Source organism: Lonchura striata, chromosome Z (genome assembly GCF_050655825.1).
Source record: "Lonchura striata isolate lonStrDom1 chromosome Z, ASM5065582v1, whole genome shotgun sequence".
Lineage (NCBI taxonomy): Eukaryota > Metazoa > Chordata > Aves > Passeriformes > Estrildidae > Lonchura > Lonchura striata.
Window position 1 is genome coordinate 46,444,330 of NC_140740.1, and position 20,654 is coordinate 46,464,983.

General features: G+C 42.3%; 1 protein-coding gene across 2 annotated transcripts in view; it reads left to right on the forward strand.

The window, feature by feature from the left end:
• Window positions 1-20,654, forward strand: part of DNAI1 (dynein axonemal intermediate chain 1) — a 144,411-nt gene that overhangs the window by 87,552 nt on the left and 36,205 nt on the right. For both annotated transcript variants that reach the window (XM_077790243.2, XM_085567019.1), the window contains exons 14-18: window positions 353-442; window positions 5,655-5,742; window positions 7,579-7,658; window positions 14,100-14,248; window positions 15,081-15,180. In XM_077790243.2, the coding sequence (XP_077646369.1) occupies window positions 353-442; window positions 5,655-5,742; window positions 7,579-7,658; window positions 14,100-14,248; window positions 15,081-15,180 (507 nt within the window). The remainder of the gene's footprint in view (window positions 1-352; window positions 443-5,654; window positions 5,743-7,578; window positions 7,659-14,099; window positions 14,249-15,080; window positions 15,181-20,654) is intronic.

The following is a 20,654-nucleotide window of genomic DNA, read 5'->3' on the forward strand; positions in this document are numbered from 1 at the left end:
CACAGTGTAGAGATCTGGTGCATAGCTCAGATGTCTCATAAGGCCTGTCCTTGATGGCACTGCTCCAGTGGCCACGGGTAGGTGCAGAGTTTCCGGGTGAGGGGCTTTACTCCCTTTCCTTACTCCCTTTCCTGCAGGAGCATCCTGCAGGAAAGCGACTGACCAGAGTGCTCAGGACAGTTCTAAAATTGCTGATGGAGATAAGTGTTCACACCAAAAAGCCTCTGGAGTGCAAAACAGCTGCTCTTTAAAGGATTTCAGAAGACCTTGCTGACGCTATGGGACTCTGTCCTGCTAACGCTAAAAGCCTTGTGCTGACTACGACTGTCTTCTTGTTTCTTCTTGTTTTAAGGTCAAGTGGCAGAAGGATGACATGGATAACAATTCCAACTTCTTCTCTGTCTCCTCGGATGGGCGGATTGTTTCATGGACTTTAGTTAAGGTAAACAGTAGGTGGCAATTTCTTTTTCCAGTCAAATTATAACCAATTGCCTCAATAGTTCAGTGATTCATTAGTATTATTTTTATTTCTAATGAGCTTGAAAAGAAATGTTAGCAATAGCAGCTGGTGCAGTCACAGCTGGATCTGAGGCTCCACATTAAACTCTGAAATGAAGCAGGGTCAGCCTACTCATTGTCAGGACCTAACCTTCATCCTGCCTGCCCCTGTAGCACCCCATGGGCCTGAAAATGAGAGATCATTTTCCTACTTGGCAGCAGCAGGAATTCAAGCCTGGTCCTTGTTCTCACACTTTCTTTGTCCCAGAAGGGTCAACCAGACATAGAACAGAATAATCTGCTTTATTTCACCACTTCCAGATTCTTATCCCCAAAATGCTTCCCTACAGATTGCAATTTGAATTGGGAGAGTATCAATTTAAATTTCTCCCTATGTGAGACAGAGTGAGAAGTACAGAGTAAGTTTGCATTTGCATTGGGCAGCATTCTATCAGACAGGCAGAGGGCTTCCCCCTGCCATGACATTACCTACTCTAATACACATCCAATACAAATTTGTAAAACTGGTTTGCATGCCCTGCCTTTGTTCACTTTTCCTTTTGGAGTAAGTTGAAATACGTTGATAGAAACCCAGAATTAATGTCCCAAAATGACCCTTAGGTTCATGTCTCTGAATCCCAATGTGTGGATTTTTCTGTTGGCTATTTCATTTTACATTTAAAAATTTCAAACCTCTTGCTAAAAATAATAGCATTGCCCTAAATATGAGTTTGAAGCAGTGGTCCCATTATTCTTCAACAAAAGAAGAAATTTCTTTACATCCTACAATGCTTATTTTTCAATCTGTTATTCCAAGGCTTGCCTGTTCTGAAATTTTTAGGCCTTGCTGCCATGGCAGGGATTAATTTCTAGCATTATATGTAAATCTGAGCCTCATGTCCAGTTTAGGAACAAATGCATCTCCTAATGAACAGTGTAAGCACAGGCAGATGGTACAGATTTTAAAGTTATTTTTAATAGACTTTTCCAGGTTCCTACATGCAGCTTCAGAATCAAAAATCCCTTCTGCAAATGCATCCCAAGTCCTTCTCCCAAAAGAGCTTCCTAGACAGGGACAGATTAAGAGAGTCTCAGCACTCAGCTCCTGTGTTTTCCACTGTTCTTGTTTGAAAGCAAAACCAGTGAAAGACTCCAAGTCAGAAAGACAATTTATTAGGAAAAGGAAAAAAAAACAAAAACCAAAATACATATGATAATACAAAAGAAAAACCACTGACAGAGTCAGAATACAACCTGACACCCTATTGGTCAGGGTGTTGGTAGCAGTCCAAATTGGAATGGCTGCAGTCCTCCTGGAGTGTCAGGTGTGGTTCTGTTGGAGCAGTGATCCTGTAGAAAAGGGTGTAGTCTTCCTCTGAAGATCCAGTGGAAAAGGCAGCTGCTCTTCTGGGAATCCTGTGGAAAGGCTGAGTCTGCTGTCCCAAAAACTCAGATTATATCCAGGTAGGCATGCTTGGTTCTTCCCTCTGGGGTGAGCATCTCACAATGGGATGCTGAAACTTTTATCAGTCATGCAGTGACACTCAATAGACCATTAACAACAGATGTCTCCCCATGGGGGAGTATTGGTTTGTGGAAGAGATAAAGAAAGATGCCCAATTAACAGAAGATAAACTGCCACACCTCTAAGAGATGGCAAATAGAATACATCTTGCCTTGCAATCTAGGCCATCCCCTGAGTAGGAATACCCAAAAGGTTTGTGTTGAAGTGGGCAGTACATGCCAGCAGCCAGACATACCAGCTGAGGTGTTTTGGCAGGGTGTAATTACTAACTGAGCCCCAGTAACTGAGTCTCAGCACATTTCCCCTTAGGAGGCAGGAAACACTGACTGAGAAATGCCGTATCTGGCACAACTTAGGTGTTTGCAGATGGACTCTGATAGCAGCTCACCCAGCAGAGGGTCTTTTACACCAGTGCTTAACTTTTCCTCATCATAATCTGTGTTTTTGCTGTCCCTTGAGCACATAGTTATTTTTTTCAAAATATCCTTAATATGATTTCTAAGATCTGCATCCACTTAGCCCATTGTCATTTCTACTTATTCCTTGCATTACTGTAATGAACTTGGCCATGTGAAAAGACTATTTTAAGTTTTTTTAATTTTATTTTTTAGATGAAATTACCTCAGAAATTGTACCTCAGACTTGTAACCAACAGCGGTGTTTTAGGTGCTGTCTGTTTTGGACATTTTTGAAGGGGACAGATATTTAACAGGGAAAACAAGAAACGGGATGAAAAGAATGTTTTGTTATAATCTGTGGGGTTTTTATCCAGCAAGGAGAAATGGACAATCTGCTTGAATTCCAGTTTCACAAGAGCTTTTTTTGGGTTTCATTTAGAGTAAAACTGAAGTCATTTGAGAGGTTTTCTAGTCTACAAAACCATGGTGCAAACAGGGAATAAAGGAAAGAGTGCTTCGTTAATCTTTTTGAGAGGGCTATCCAGAAATAAAGCTTCTTCAAACACTGTTAGCTGTTTGACACTTTCAAAGCTGAGAGAACAAAGTGAATAATTTCATTCTTTCTTCCAGCTGAATATTTGGCAAACCATACTCAAGATTTGGATAGAAGAGTTTTCAAATGTTAGCCAGGGACACTTGATCTGCCTTGATCATAGTGGTTGTCTCTGTCAGAAATGGGTACAATCATGTTGGACAAATTTCATTAAAAAACACATGAGTTCTGTGTACTTACACTATCTTGTCTTGTCTGTAGGTCCTCATAAATGTGTAAAACATCAAGGAAGGATGCAGGACTTGTGCTTCTGGATTATTCTATGCCCCCTCCTTGGATGTACACATTGCCTACCAAAAAGGAGAAATGTCTCAGCCATTTCAAAGAATTGTTTGGGATGCAGAATGGCACTGCTTCTCAGGCTGATGCTCAGCAATCCCATATTTGATTAGTAGTCGTAGTTCACCCCCTCCTGTGTGACCTACAGCTAAATTACTGAACAGCTCTGGACCTGCTTCATCACTTAAGGCTAATAAGAACTAAGGGGAAAACAGCAGCTGTAAGGCCTGATTCACTAATGCTTACAAAGTGCTCTGCAATTATTAGGCAGAAGCAACATATTATTGCTTGGTATTTCTGGAAGGCCAAATTGTCAGCAGGCTGTTTACCCAGAGGTATAAGTGAATGGCTCTGGTGACAAAGAGCCCCAGGAACAGAAGCACTTTTTATGCTGTGAAGCTGGGTACAAGATAAAACCAGCACAGCAGGGGAGTCTGCACAAGCAGGATTCTTTGTGAAGGACAGGGCTTGCAGAGACTTTCCACAGGGGCCTCTGCCATGTGAAGGTACTGGCAGAAATCATCAGAGGAATGCTGCAGAAAGGTCTATCCTTAGAAGGAAGGTCTCTTGAGGTTTGCCTTTCTACCAGAACACAGAGATAGTGTACCAGCACATCGGTGGACCTGCAAAGATCACATGTCTGTCACACTGGGTGTATCAACATGACCCACTGCAGCAGCTCCAAAGCTGCTCTTTAGACTGGACTCATGTCTTGACAGGGCACATGCTTTCTGGGGAGCAGGCAGATCTGCGAGCCTGAGCAGGGGTAAGTGCCTGCTTAGCTTGTCCTGCCTGCACTCCCAACAATGCACCAGCACTCGTATTTGGACGTGCAGTGGGACATGCTTGGCTCCCGATTCCTCTGGGTGCTGCTCTTTCCAGTTCATACACATGTACACCAGCATGTGTGGCCTCTTTCTTAGCATCTCTCCTGCCTTTGCCCACTGGATCAGACTTGTAACCAGCGTGCTGTAAGAGCTGCAAGGTGGAACTCTGCAGGAGTCTGTCCTGCTTCTTGCTGCTCTCTCACAGAACAATTTACTGCTGTCAATAGGCCAGTGCATGTGGGTGTGCAGCAGTGAGAATTAGTGAGAAGGAGGAACATTATAGGGTTTTGACCTTTGTTGAATCTTCTGTAACTTTGTATCCCCAGTGTATGATAAAAATGCCTTATAGAACATTGTCCTCTCTCAACTGCAGTAATGAACAGGTACCCACAAGATCTTCTCCCACATTCCCCAACATGGAAATTCTTGGAGTTGACTTTGCCAGGCAGAACCTCTTTTTCCACCTGAGTCCTGCTCTGGGCTAAGAGAAGCTTCAACTACAGTTTAATTCACTGAGCTAAGTAGTTATGTTTTGTTCCCACAGTGCTTTGGTGGGATATTTGCAGATTATACTATCCAGTCCACACTGGAGCCCGTACTGCTCACTAATCATTGTTTGTTCTTTTTATCACATATTCAGAGAATCACAGAACGGTTGGGGTTGGCAGTGACCTCTGGAGCCCCAGTCACAGCCAACTCCATTCTGCAGTGGTATTCCAACTCCCAAAGCTAGTCTGAGAATGTAACTTTCCCTCTGGTTTTGTTTATATTTCTTTGTATTTACCTACATTGTGTCTATTTACATCTGTCTTTTGCCTCCCACCTCCTCTGTATTTACCTACATTGTGTCTATTTACATCTGTCTTTTGCCTCCCACCTCCTCTGTAAACTCTCTGGGACACAACCTTTTGGCCCTGGGTTCATCACCTTGCACAGCAGTGTCATGATAGTTCTTTAGAACTCTGCTGAGAGCAGAAACATGGGACAGTTTTCCCTCTGAGCAAACTGCTTGCTAGATGTTGCTGGCCTCTCAGAGCCCATGAAGTTGAGAGTATTTTGAACTGAGGCTGCTCTGGGGATAACAAGATGTTAAGAAGCAAGAACCAGAAAGATGATAAGTTATTATTCAGTAATGTAAGGCTTTAGTTAGCCCCCTGAGAATATGGAATATCCAGCTTAAACCACACAGGGCGATTTAACGAAACACTATGATTTAAGCTGACTGTGCCAACTTTCACAAACAAACACTGACCCTGAAACTCAAAATTTTCCAGGTCAGGTGCATATGCCAAGGTAATGTACCAGTGGCTCTCAGTTCCAGTGCACCAAAGCATCACTCTCCTGAAGGTTTTGTGGAAAGCACCATGTTAGCAAGCTGCCAAATGTGAAACATTAAGCAACTTCTGGCCAGCTTTTTAAAATTCCTCCATAAAATTTGCTGTTTCAAAGTACTGAATGTCTCTGTATTGTTGCTGCAAAGCATGCTATTCATGTGGAATCTCCTCTGCCTGCAGAATGAGCTGGTTCACATGGATGTCATCAAGCTGTCAGCAGATGAAACAACGATGCAGGGGCCAGAGGGGCTGCAGCTGCAAACTCTTGGTAAGAGTCCAAGTTCTTGCCATGCTTATTATTTACTGACACAAAGGCTTCTAATCAGTCATTCTGGGAAATTAAACTGGGAGCAGGGTGTTGAGATGGAAAGGAGCTAAATGAAGGTTATGCCTCCTTGCTTTCATCATACAGTAGGGCAAAGTCTGTCTGGAGCAATAGCCACTGAGTCAAGTTTTACTGGTTACATATTGCCTTTACTTACATAAAAAGATGAAGTGAACATTAATTCAAGAAATGTCCATTTTACTATCTCTGTGTGGATAAAGTACACACTTGTTTGTGTCAAAGCTCAGTTTTGTTCTTGTCAGACATTGATCCAGATTGGCAAAATCAAGGTGAAAAGCAACCTCTGCCCTTTCCTGAGTGCACAGTTCACCCAGCCAGCTTTGGGATGTGTCTCATCGAGTTTGGGCTCTATAAAAACACAGCATCTATTCTGAGCTACTATATTAGGCTCCCTCCATACAAAGTGGAGTCAATGCAGTCCCTCTAGGCTGAATGCTCACATCCTGATCATCATGCGTTTGAGACAGGATGGAATGAGTCAGCTCTGGAGGTCCTGAACATAAGAAAGTCCTTGAGGAATCCTCTTATCATCCTTCTACACCTGCTTTTGGCTGAGAAGATGGGACCTCTGTTTGGAGGAGAGCCTTGCTCTGCTTTTAAGAATTGCTGTGTTTCTACGCTAGTAACTGCTGAACACTCTGTGGGAAGCTTTGCAGTGCCACAATAGGTTGCAAGAAACTGGCTAAAGCAGCACACTGCAGAACTCTCAGGGCTTTGGAATTATTTGTTAATGTTACTGGGAAATGGATTTTCAAAGACTTGTCTTGAATATTAAACGATCTATTTGAATGTTAAAAATGCAGATGGTATTAGAGAGTTGAAATTACCCTAACAATTCCTTTGAGAACTACATTTTGTTAATGTTAAAGACATAATGCTTGAGACTACTGCCTGTGCAGAAAGTTTCTGTAACTGTGTGCCTCTGAGCCTTGTCTGCTCATTCCTGTTTCTCATCTGATGGTTGCTGTTGGTATCCCTGCTGGTAGGGACAGCCTCAAGTAGTTCTGGCACTCAACAGACATCCCATTTTCTGCTCAAGAACCCTGCTGAATTTTTTTTTTTATCAACATGTGAACTGGCTTTTTTGGATGGTGATGCATCTGCCTCAGGAGCAGAAGCCACAAAATCTCAGTGAGTCACATCCTGTTTGCGGTTGACACCTGTTTTAAACATAGTTCACAATGTTGCACAACTCAGGGCATTTGACATTAACAGGATCCTTCTGTCCCTAGCAGAGAATTTCTTCCCAAATCACATTCTTTGCTATTGGCTTTACTGAAGTGAGCCTGCTAAATGGATTTTGAATTAAGGGAAAAAAGAGCACAAGCAGGTATGATGGGATACTTTCTCATTGGGCTCTTTTATGCATAGGAAGCCACTTACATTTTTGTGGATACTAAATAAACAGAAAAGATCTGTTTTCCCCAGTAGAAGGTCCTTACAATATTTATGTTTACACCAGGTATTTTAGGCTTTTAGTAAAATGAATCCTAGGCTAAAATGGTTTCCTGTTCCCTTCTGGTTCTTTCAGTACCCTTCTACATGTCTTTGGTGGTGACTGTTCAAATTGCAGGTCTTGGGGATACACACACTTGGAAAGTTTAGTAGAAGGGGTGGTTTTGATTTCTTTTGGGAGCTTCTGGCTAATAAATCACTTCTGAAAACACAGGCAGTGTGTGTTTACCATAGGCAGGAAGCATGTTTTGGCCAGTTGAACCAATTCTCTATGTGACAGACTTTTTTTTTTTTTGTTAACAGGCAGCGGGACATCATTTGATTTTCACAAAAAGATAGACTATTTGTTTCTCGTTGGTACTGAAGAGGGCAAGATCTATAAGGTAAAAATTATTTCTTTATCCTTTGTTTCCCCTGACCCATGTGTTTCTTTCAGGCTCATCATCTGAACTGTTTGCTCAGGTGGGAACAAAGTACAGCTTCAGAGCCTAGTCCTGCCCTGGGATGCCTGTGATGAGCCTGAGACCAGACCAGCACTGCAGAGGGTCACAGGGAGCTCTCTCAACAGACCCAATTAAGACCCTATTTTGCAGAAACTTTTTTCATGCAAACTGCATCCCAGAAAATGCTTTGCAGATTGCAGCTGTGCAAGTGAAGTGCTAAGTAGGATCAGAGCAGAAGTTAAAAGGCATTGATCTTCTGTCCCCATGACTGTGGGGAAATGGCAGGAAAAATATCAGTTCTTTTCCTTTTTAGACTCTTTTCCTCTTAGACTCTCTTCCTTTTTATGATAACTGTGAGCAGTGAGGCTAATGAAGCCATATTTCCTACGGATTAGCATCCTGCAGCCCTTCCCTTCCACAATCACATAGAATCATAGAATCATTTAGGTTGGAAAAGACATCTAAAATCTTTCTAGATCCTTTCCCAGTCCCACTTTCTTCTTGCTCTCCTATCCCAGTCCATTGCTACATACCCAAACCTTCCTCCTCCTGAACACCCCATGTTGTTCCTAGCCCAGGGATCCGACCTCCACACTATAACCCTTGTTTTCTGCAGACAGTGCTGGCTACCTCCCCTCCAGTGTCCTCCTGCAGCCTGGTACCTTGGTTCCCTGTGCCAGGCAGGAGCTGTCAGCCAGCCAGCTCCAGCCATGTGGCGAATGCAGTAGCCACACTGTGCTTGCCCTTCCCACACTGGGGGCATTGCCCAGATGTTTTGTTCTCTTTGGCCATTGCTTTTCACAGAATGTGTAAGACTTTAATGTTACCACATCCCAAATGCAGCCAGCTTTGGCTGAAATTGCCAGCAAGGACAAAAGTTCTTTGTGAAGAGAGATGAGCACACCAAAGGTCACAAGCATCATGTTTTCTTGAGAAATTGAGTTAAAAATAGAAAGTTTTGAGTTCTGCTGTATTTAGCTTGAAAATAAAGCCAGTAGTGTCTTCCTAATACAACTGTTATTTGCACAGCATTCCTCTGAGCTGGCTCCGAGGCTCTGTTAAATCTGTAGCCACAGCCCTTCATCCTGGGGGTATGGCCAATCAGCAGGAGGCTGACATGCAGAGCAGATGCATCCAGCCATCCCTAGAGGATGATCTAAACTCCTTCCCCCTTATCCCACCTGCAAAATGTACCTGAAACAGAATAATGACCGAAAGGAAATCATATTTTGAAATCAGTATCAATCATTTAGGCAAGATGTGCTTAACAAGTAAGTATCCCTTGCAAAGTGATGATGCTAATTGAAATCTCTCCCTCTGCCAGGCAGTATCTAGGCAGGATTTCTGAGTAGTGCTCACTTGCTTTGGACAAGATAGGTACAGAAGGGAGGTGGGAGGAGTGGGCAGCTGAGCTGATGGCAGTGGGCAGTGGGTAGGTGCACTCTTTTTTTGTTGGTGTTTCAGAACACAAAATATCCATACAGTCATGGGCAGAGGTTCTGAGTTGTCTGATCACCCACAAGAGTTGGTACCCCTGGGTATTGAACTTTAAATTGATGGGTTGTGTTTAGTCCTGATCTAAAGGCAGTAAGGAACTACAGGTTTTAAATTCCTCTGTGATTGGGTGAGTGATGCATATATGTGAGTGTGGCAGTGGATATCAGTGAGATGGGGGCCATCAGGAGAAATATTTAGTATTGTGTCCTGGCTGAGTTTTACAGGAAAGGAACACTGGTCAGGAGACAATTTGACATTGAAAAAGCTGTAGATGTTTCTGCCTTAGATCATCTTCAATGAAACGAGAACTAGGATAGGATTTTAACCTAAGAAGTGATCCCAGCCATGAAGCCATGCGGATGTTTTAGCATTCTTATGTGGACAAATGTGGAGATACACTGATACATAGCATCTCCCCTTTCTTTGTCAGGGTTACTGATAAGCAACATTCTTGAATTTGTTAGCCTCAGTGAAAAGTGACCATTCTCACATTGTGCAGCACAGCCCTATAAAACCCTGTTGGTCCCATGGGCAGGAAGAGCCTATCTTCAATCAGACTGTGGGGGTCAACACAGGGAAATCTTGTGTGTAGCAGGCTTTCAGAGTATCTACAGAAAACATGGGAAAGAGTGATTCCACCTTTAGCATCCCCCAAGAGCTTGCTATAAGCAATTTGAAAAGTTTTGGGGTCAGCTTCTGCTCCAGACATTTCTCAAGGAATACCACTTGCTACCTCCTGCAGCCTTGCTCCACTTGGATACTGGGAACAGGGACAGCCCCATGGTAGCCTGAGCAGCTCTCAGGTCCTGTGGCTGCGCTAAACAGGAGTGAGCTGCTGAGATCTCTGTGCTGCACTTGCATCTTGAGTCACATGCTGTCTGAGTCGGGGATCAAACACAGGCTGTTCTCCCCATGGGCTAAATTTTAGCTTATTTATTAAATAATTTGGAAAGTGAATTCCAGAGAAACTTTTTTTTATTTCACCAGAAAGCAGACATGCCCACAAATAGCATGATAATATGTTAATTCTTTAGCTGCAGAACAATTATGGTGAAATTCTGAAAATGGCTTCGTTAATAGTGTTTCTGAAGCTAAGAAATCATTATCTAAATTACACACAGACTAATCTATTGCCCTTTTTTGTAGAGGAGAAACTGTTTCTGCATTAATATGATTCTGTAACGCAATTCTGAATGCTTTTTTGCATATCTTACTGGCTGTTTAGGAATGTTCAGTTTGACATCAAAAAGTATGGTCTCTGAGGTTGGTGTTGTAACATTGTGACTCTAAGTCTCTGGTTAGAATAACTTCCAATAATCAGGCCTTCAGTAGAAAAATTGTGAAGAAATTTGAATACACTCATGTAAGAAGGGCTTTGTTTTTTTTGGTGTTAGGCAGCTTTCTTGAGAGTAACAAATGAATATAATAAAACCTAGTGCAAGACTGACTAGAAGAAAGAGTTATTCTAATTTTAAACAAAACTAATTCCACTCATACTCATTGTCTTATACTACATACTGGAACATTTTTATCTTTATGTTCAGGACAGGATTGTTATTATTAGAGATGACAAAGGATGGTGGTTGTTGAATCCTTATCACATCACTTGAGTTTTCCTTAAAACAGGAAGACAAACTGTTTTCTGGACAGACTCTTGACTTCAGTGACCCTTTAGTAGTAGAGAGATCATTTGCCTCAGTGTTCAGCCTTGCTTTGTATTAGGCAAAGTTGTTTTCTGTGTCTGAATACTTTATGGTTTGGGTTCTGTTCCTTATCTTCTCACCACTTTCGGGCTTGTGTGTGTGTTCTGTCTGGTTGTCTAGTTCCTGGATTGACTGAATTTTAATCAATTACCACAGGTTCTTTCTTGTACCATTTCTTTTTGTTCCTCCCTATGTGTTCATGTGCCTTGGTTTCTATTTGTGAGCTGTTCTGCAAATCTCAGCATTTCTGTTACAGATCTGTACAGTCACTGAGCTAAAACCAGGAGAGCATCTGGTGTAGCTGGCGACAGATTGTCCACCACAACATGGGACACATTTGTGTCTGGTTTTTAAAGAGCATCTGGATGTCCTGAGCTGCCTGAAAGTGCCAGTGTTGGGCAGTACTGTCTTTCTGTCGCTAGATACAAACCTCCTCTAAAAAAAATTGCTCTTGGATTTCTGTATTGTGTAGATTCTCTGTGTTCCTGTTAGTGAACTGAAGAAACTCTCTACCTTATAAGGAGAGTAATAACCACCAATTCACCAGGTATGTGGGAGAGTTTTGTGTCAGACTAACATCTAGCGTAGTGCTGTTGATGAAGATTATTCATAAGTTTTGTGTCCTCAGAGTTCTCCTTTTCTCCCAGTATTCCTCCCCCATGTTTCGTAGCCTTGTTAAGAGTCATCTTTGACTGGTTTTCTGTATTGCCATAAATGTATTTTCGCATTTCTGTCTCGTCATAAAAATATGTTTACCATTCAAACATGTCTACCATCATTTAAGTAGGAGAAAAATACTCCCAGCAAATTCGAGCAGTGCTCTGGAAGATCAGAGAGGCTGCACAAATTCCTTCTCTCTGAATCTAGTCATCCTCTTCAAAGCTCTCCTGTCAGAACTTAGGTGTCACATATTCCAATGGTTCTGTTTTCATACTGACATATCTAATAATTGTAGGGTTCTTGAACTGAATAGTAGGGAAAGACTTTGCCAGCAGTTCTAGTTAGTTCATAAGCTGTTTTTATTCATTAAAGTTATACTTCTTTTCTGAGCTTTTTCTCAAGTTTGTGGTGTTTCTTCAAAATGCATCTTGGGAAGAAAGCAGCCTTGTCTTGCACTCAGAAGTAATGATAAGGGTTGTAGTTAATGTGGTGTGGGGCTGGCAGGCACTGCCAATGCACAGTGGATGCCTTTAGGCTAAAGCACACGTTGCAAGGTTCATTTCTCACAAGGGACACAGGTGAGAGTCTGCAAAAATCTTTTTGCTGCTGATTTCATATAAAAAAATGCAGATCCCTTTCCTGTCATGGAGATATCAAAGATAGTTCTGTAGATCAGCACATTCCAGAGCATGATCTCCTGTACCAGTGCCCAGAGAGCTGCCCTGATCAAGGGCTTAGTCCCAGCAAGCCTTTGAAAACAGGCCACTGAGCATTACAATTCTGTTGGAGGCAGACAAATCTGGTTAATGCCTCACTCTTCAAAGTTTTCAGTTATTACGGACATTCAATCCACATACTTGAAAGGACAAAGCAGCTTCTCTCTTGTGTCAATTACTTGTGACCCATCATGTTGTTTCCAGCAAAGTGACTTTCAAAACAAGCCAAATACTGATTTTCCTGGTGGCTGAACAATAAGAATTTTGAAGTAATGTTACAAAACATGACATTAAAGAGGATTTCTGTCCCACAATTAAATGCAGGGGCAGCAATATAGTGTATGCAATAAACTATTAACAAGCTATAGATACTGTCAGTAAATCTCAATGGGACATGAGCCACTTTCTTGTTTCCATTTCCTACCACAACAAGGCTCTCAGGGATGTAGGAGCTGCTACTGTGGGAATGGTTTAGCACCCTTATTCCAATGCCTGCAACAGTGAACAGTAGCCAGACTGTGTCACTTGTAATAAATAGTTAAGCCTTAAGATTAGTTAGATTTTGGTTTGCAAGGGTTAAAGTTATGTAACACTTCAGAAATCCTGCTGCTTGGGCAGATGATGTGGTGCTGCATTCAGTAGGGAGTAATGAAAAGTCATTGCTGTGACAGCAGTGAGGCAAGCCAACAGAAAATCCTGAAACTAACTCCAAGCTGCTGTATGAATACAGCTTGTGAGAACACAAGCAAAAGGAAAATTCACGTGAGAGGGAGTCTTTGTTGCTAATAAAGGAAGCCTCTAACATGCTTGGAGGGAAGGAGGTTTGGGGAGGATAACCTAAAATTTCTGTGTACACAGAACTGACAGGATCTGGATCAATTCCCCTTGCAGCCAATTAGATTGTAATTTCTCCCTGCTTCATAAGCTCACACACAAAGTGACTTTTCCAAGGATCCCAAATGTTTTCCTTTTCCAGCTCTTAACAATATCCTTCATTTTGCAATTCAGCAGCATCCACAGCTGTGATGCTGCTGGTCTGACCCTTGCATGTCTCCATAGGCATTGTCCAGTTCAAGGTTGCTGTTGGCTGCCATTCAGTGGGGCCCCCCTGGCTTGTCAGGGACATGCCTGACTCCTGGACAACCTCTGTGGGTCTCACATTGCTCTGGGAAGTCTCAAGTGGCAGAACAGAAAGAGCTGCAGAGTTGTATGATGGGACAGAGCAGGCTGTCTAGGGTGGTGACAGGAGGGGACTTACAGCATCTTTCCAAAGTCCTTAGAGTCAAAGGGACCAGTAAGACATTCTTGTGCTGAGAACATGGTTGTTGGAGGTTTTAACTGTGACACTTCAAGTGTACATAGTGCTGTGGGCTTTTGTGCTTCTGAGCAGTACATGGTACTGTGAGCACACAGTGCTCCTGAGCAGTGCAGGGAAGTTCTCCCCTGCCTTTCCTGTGAACCTTTTACACAGGAGAAGCACAGCAGGAGCTCAGGCTGGCAGGAAGGCAATATAGCTTCCACTGTGGAGAATAGTCTCTGAGGTCTAGCTTGTTTAAATCCAACCACACAACTCCAAATCCTATCTCTGTGTGTTGCAGAGGGGAGCAGGATGTTGCCTGCAAGTGGGGTGAAACAGTATGTGATAAATTATTGATTTTCTGTAGCACCTCTAAGTACCAGCCACCTCTTCCCAGCCAGCCCAGAAGATCCTGAGAGGCCATACAAGCAATCAGAGGCATCTTCCTACATGAATTTAAGCTTCAGGAGGTCTAGCTCTGATTACTGAGTAGTTCTTTCCATTGCAGTGTTCAAAAACATATTCAAGCCAGTTTCTGGATGTGTTTGAAGCCCATCACATGGCTGTGGACTCAATCAGCTGGAATCCCTTCCACTTGAAAGTCTTCATTTCCTGCAGCTCTGACTGGACAGTCAAGATCTGGGATCACACCATCAGGTAGGTTCTACTGGGTTGTGGTGTGGGTGAGGAGGTCCAGCCTGACATGCCAACAGCACATGTTGACTCTACTCATACATTAGTCTCAGTTTCCTTCCCAGATGTTGATAATGTTAATTGCAGTTTTATTTTTTGTACTCAGATTTGTACTTCCCAGATATGAGATATAAGATATAGCATTGGCTTCCCCAGGAACTTGCCAAGCAGCATAGTCAGTCCAGAGCCTGACTGCTTTACTTCAGATCTGGCTTCCTTCAGGCAGAACCTACTGTAGCAGAGAAATGCTACAGAGAAATGTCAGGGACAGGTTTCTATCTTCAGGGGCCAAAAACCTCCTAAGAGCCAGAGAAGAAAAAAAAATAATTGGAACATTTTAAAATATGGGATGAAGTTCAGGGTTAGTGGTTAAGGAATGTCTGGTTTCAATCAGGAAATTGATTTTGTTGTGAATCAGTCAGAGTCACATATTTTCTGTTGCCAATACTGTTCTAATATTCAATGTTGTCAGAAGGGAGATAATTTTTTCCCATATGGTTATTAATATTAACCAGAGAGACTCCATCTTGCTGTGTTTGTCAGGAAGAAGTTTTCAAAATGCTTTCAGAAAGAAAGAAAGAAGGAAAGAAACATATTACCTTTCTTCTCATTGCAGCAAATCCTGACCCATTTGTATTGGTGCTCAGCTTTTCCTTTGGCTCAGACCCCGGCTGTCATATGACATCGAGAAATACTCCATCTCCCACTTCTGCAACATCGATGTGTTCATGGCTCAGTGTTACACTTGCAGAGTGGCCTGTGTTTACATGAATTCTCTCTGTGTCTTTTTCTATAGGACTCCATTGTTTGTTTATGACCTGAGTACTGCTGTAGGGGATGTTGCATGGTCTCCTTACTCCTCCACAGTGTTTGCTGCGGTCACCACTGATGGCCAGGTGAGAGGCTGGGCGCAACACTGCTCTGATTTGAGCTGAGAGAAAGTCAAAGGAGATTAGGGCTGAGCATGGAAGGGGGTCAGCCCAATCCTGGCCAGGCACATCAGGGAGACATAAGCAGGAACCCACCTCTCCTGTGCTTTCCTGCCTTTGGCATACACATCCCTGGGCATTAATCTCTCAGTCCTTCTCAAAGTAGGGGTTGAAAATGCATACAAGTCCCTTCCTGCTCTCCTTTTAACCATGTGAGTGAAGGTGTGCAGCTTGCACATGGTTATGCATGACTAAAATACTGAACTTCCTCAATATGAAATCCCCAGTATGTCCCTGGAGATGGAAAGATAATATTCCAGATCAGAACTCTCTTCAATGAGCTGACATCAAAGGTGCAAAGCAACAGTAGAATAAAGTGGTTATATACTTACACTAATATTTAAAAATCATTTATAGTAATATGCCCAGGGTTAACCAATAGACCTTTTTTTAAAAATCAGCATTTTTCCATCATGTGAGGCTGTCTCTAAGAGTAATAGCTTGGTAATAAACTCTGCAGACCAGTCCTAATATTGGCATGATGGCAGTTATATTTTTGCCTCTAGGCATGTATTGCAGTAGCTCAGGTGGTTAATTTGGGCTTGGCAAGTAGCCAGGACATGTAGCTATCCATCAATACTTGTTGAATACTGTAAGAGCACATTGCTCTAATACCATGAGCTTTATGTTTAGCTGGTATAAACTAGAAAGTCTGTGCAGTTTGGCCAGAATTACTCTAGCAAAAGGATATCCTTTATGTATCTCTATCATTGAATTGATGCCTTGGCTACTTTATTGTAGTTTAACCTTTATGTTATAGCAAGAAAATAATTTCACTGATACACTGGCTGAAGATGTGAATTTGTCTCTCTTAAGCAATAGATATCTCTTTGCTGGTCATGTATTCTCCCTGGAAAGCTCAGGATGCCACAGCCTACAGAATGTTGACTCTCTTCCTTCACAGTCAGGGTCAAGATTGGGTTCTTTTGTGAATCTGTCTGTCCCCAGTCTCCCATACACCAAATGAAGGGCCTGCATGAAGGCAGTGAGTGTATTCAGTGCATCAGTGACATCCTCAGATTTGTTTTCCACAAGTGACATTGTGTGTGCAAAGCTGGCAGTTACAGCTTTGATGGAGTGCTAGGGTAAGTAGGGCTGAGAGCTGGGTACCCCAGCTATGTTCTGGTGCTTAGCTGTGCAGAAAAGGACAGAGATGTCTGCAGGCAGGGATGCATGCTGGGCAGCATGAAAAGATAGAATGTCTATACTTGAATTTCCTACTTACGTGGTCAGGTTTTGGCAGTGAGTTCATCTCTAGAGATGCCTCATGCCACTTGAGCTCTTTCTCAGAGCTTTACCTACTGCAGAGAAACTGTTGTGGTCTTGGCAAGAGTTGGCACTCTGGGGTCTTCCCATCCCAACCACAGCTTGTCCTAGCCACATTAGCTACAGATTCCATGGACTTGGAGTCTATATGAGGATAATGATAAGGCAAAAGCCCATTTGAGTTGACAGCACTGCACCTAGGGTATCTCACTTGACTATCCTTGGATCTAATTGAGTAATCCTAAATAGAGCCTAATTTAACAGGCTCTAATTCTGCTTTATGGTGTCTGTCCCAAATGCTGAGAAGAGTGGCCATCAACTAGGAGCAGCCCAAAACTGGGCTTGCTAGCAGGACAGGTCCAGGCAGAGCTGCCTTCCTATTGCAGTAGGTTGGCCAGGGCTGATGCTGGTAGGAATTCTGCGTCTCTGTGTTAACTACTACACGTGCTGGCTGCAGCAGCTACGTCTGAGACATATCTTAGTTGCTATTGTTGAAAAGAACCTTCTAGATCTGCAGTGGAAGTGGAATAAATAGTTGTTTACAGCCTTTTCTATTCTGGACATATTTCACTTTGTAGCAGGGTGCACTTGTGAATAACTCAGTGCCTTGCAAAGGGTAGGCTCCTTTAATGCTGGAGAAAAAAATCTGTATTAACAGGATGTTCTATGATTCTCCATAACAGAAAAATACAGAACATTAGGCCAGAAAATAAAACATTAAAGGCCTCCTATTAGCAAACAGCCTCTGTCTTGGTATCTGCACATAATCATGCCTGCAAAATTTGAAGGTTGCCTGGAGGTGGTTTTAAAATCAGGCCTTAATTGAAGTCTTCAAAAGATACCTGGCATATCTGTAAAACACTTTTCCTTATTCAAGCTGATGTTATATGTTCAAAATGTGTATAAGCTCCTTAAGACTGTCTTGGAAATTGGGGCACTTTAGTATATAAAAATCTCTCAATTCCCATGAATCCAGGAGGCAGGGATTTAATACAACCTGTAAATATCAGGGTCATTATGATAAAGTATGTTTGTTGGCAGCTGGACATCTGCTTTGGACAGTGCCGCTCTTCATAAGTAATCCAAATGTGCACATTCCACCACTGGTGCAGTGGATAATAACTGCTACTATTGATCTCCATCATGTTCTGGTTAATTTCCTTAGTTTCCTGCTCTGCTTGCTGATCATTTTATTTCAGAAAGATCATAAACAGATTCATAAAAGAGAACACCTTGTGTTGTAGATGGTAAAAGCCTGTCAGGAAGAAAAAGGCTAACTGGGATGAGAGAGCCACTTTGGAAATAAAAAAAAAAAATTGGAGGTGGATATGAATACCTGGACACTTCCATTTGGGTTACTGGAAATGTGGAGATATTGGTCAGCTTATTTTAAGGACAGAGGGCAGACAAATTGAAAGGATTTAATTCAATCCTGCAGCATTTAGAAGTATTTGCTTTTGAGAGTTTGCTCCAAGTCCATCTTAAACTTACATTTAAAGTATAAAAAAATAATTGAAACATGTAAAACTGGGATTCATACCTGAAATTTCCTCTTAGTCTTCTTTTACTTATTTTAATTAAAGAAGGAAATGGTGTTGACATTTCCTCCATTTCTGTGTGTAGAATTCATGAATTGTTACACCTGTTAAAAAAACCAAAGACTTATATATCACAAGTGTCCTTCTGGCTGGATCCCCTGGCTGGATCCCAGGCTATGGGCCATAAGCTGCTCTAAGCAATGGGTGTTATGGTGTGGTCAAGCTGGGTTTTTTCAGCCTGGAGAAGGAACCCAGCAGCCTGCCACTACCTTCAAGGAGGTCATTAAGAAGTTCAAGCCAAAATCTTCACAGCAACACAAGAAGTGATGATGAGACACAACAGCTGACGTGAGTTGAAATGAGGGGTTTGGGCTAGATATATGAAAAAACTTTAACTCTGAAGGCAGTCAGGTAGTGAAACAGCTTGATCAGAGAGACTATGCTGTCTCTGTTTGTGGAAGGCTTCAAGACCAGATTAGACAGAGCCCTGAAAAATCACATCTCTCCTCAGGGTTGACACTCCTTTTAAGCAAAAGGTTAGAGACTTCTGTGAGTCTATTTCAACCAGAATTTCCTTCTAACCGTATGACCCTATGAAATGTCCTGTGTGAAAAGGAAGATCCCAGGGGCTTTACCACAGGCTTGTACACAGTACAAGTCCATTCACTCTCATGTTTTTGTGGGCTGTGTTATTCATTACTAGTGCAGCAAGAGGAAGGTCCTGTTATAACCATCTGTAGTAAATACTGATAGCCTCAAGATAAATGCTATCTCAGTGTTCACTCTACAGAGAAAAAACTGGTCAGGCATTTTGCTCCAGGGCTTTTCCCCATTAGTGAAACTGTTGACCTTTCAAGATGTGAAATACTTTAAATAACCCAAACCTTCAGGAAGTTAGTGAATGGTTTGTGCTGCTGCTCAGGAAGCAAGTGTGCTTTTTCTGGCTTATATAAACCTATTTTACTGTTTGTACAACTGTTTTGAATGTGAAACCTTGAAGACCAGCTTTCTGTTGAATCTAACTTATAGGATAACATGCCAAGATTATTCTGCCAGCTAGTCTTGGTGCCTATCCTTTCTTAGTGAAGAGAGAAGCACTTGCTTAGTGCTGGCACATGTGTGAGTGTACACAGAGCAATTTGCAGAAACTTGCTGCCCATTTAGCATGGACTTGAAGCAAAAGCCAAACTCTATATTTAAAGCATGAATGATTTTGTAGACAAGAGGCTTGTTAAACCTTTCAAGCTTGCAAATATTTCCCTGGGTATTTTTTACTTAGTCCTGTCTCTCCTTGTAGGACACAAATCAGGGGTGCCAACAAGTCTCTCATCTGTTGATACTTTTGCCCAGAGGTGTCAGGACAATGAACATGACTACAAATGCCCTTGCTGCATTTGAATTTTTCCTCCTCCCCTTCTGCAATAGCCCAGGGGGATTATCCATACCTTATGGGGCTACCACTAGCTCTGCAGGGTGGAGACAAGGTCTTTCCTGGCTCTCAGCACTGTGACCAGGGCAATTTCAGGGGTGTAAAGACACTGAATGAGCCAAAGTCTCTTTGTCATCACCCAAAAGGACCTTTGAGTAGGCTGAAGCGGGTGGGAGCTTTCTTAAAATGGCTTTGAAATTGTATTTGCAGCATAAATGTCTGTTTCTTGTAAAATTGTTCATTTTTTTTCTGCTGGAAAACCTAAAAGGCTCATTCTTATTCCCTGCTGAATCATTGAGATTGATGTGGACTGCTGGACAGTCAGCTTTAGAACAGGGGTTGGTGGCATGTCAGTGCTCAATGAGATAGATGGTCAGAGTCCCAAAATTAATGTTGCTTTCACTTTGTGCCAATTAGACCATTCTCCATTCTCCTCCCTCTGCCAGCAGACTCTGTACATCAGCATTTCTCTCCTCTAGCAGCTATTCTTAGGGAATAAAGCTGGCCTGGAAGACTTTGGTTTACTACTGCAGGCTCTGAGCCCTCACTTCTATAGTGATGCAGCCCCCATTCTGTCATAGCATGCTCTAGTGGTCTCCAAGCCTCAAAATGAGCATCAGGCATCTCACAACACTACTGCATGTTCACATCCGTTAGCTATTGATTGCAGATGAGGTGACTATCAACACTGTAGTTGGTTTCAGTACAAAGTCAAATTTAAACCCCTTTTGTCGATGGCTTTACAGGAATTGTTTTTTTGCAGAGGGTCTCACAGGCCAGTTTTTCATTACTAAAGCCATTGCTCTTTCAGATTATGAAATATGGCATTTTGACAAAACTGATCTGCCGAGATTAACTAGTTCATTCAGGCATACAGGAACCAAGTTGGCCTTCTTCTGCTTCATGGCTGTGTGAATCAAAAAAATTACTTCAACAGCATCTGAAAAGATTTTGTGTGTTGATTAATCTGTTAGACTTCGCATAAAGACCTACTTGGGGACACAGAGTCCATCAGGAGAATCTACAAGAGTTTATAAAACTGCCCTTTTCTGCTCTTAATTAATTAATTAAATCACTGTTAGTAATGGCTCCTCACTTAGGTTTGAATTTGCAAGTCTGGACTTTTGTTGTCTTGGCCACTGAGAGCC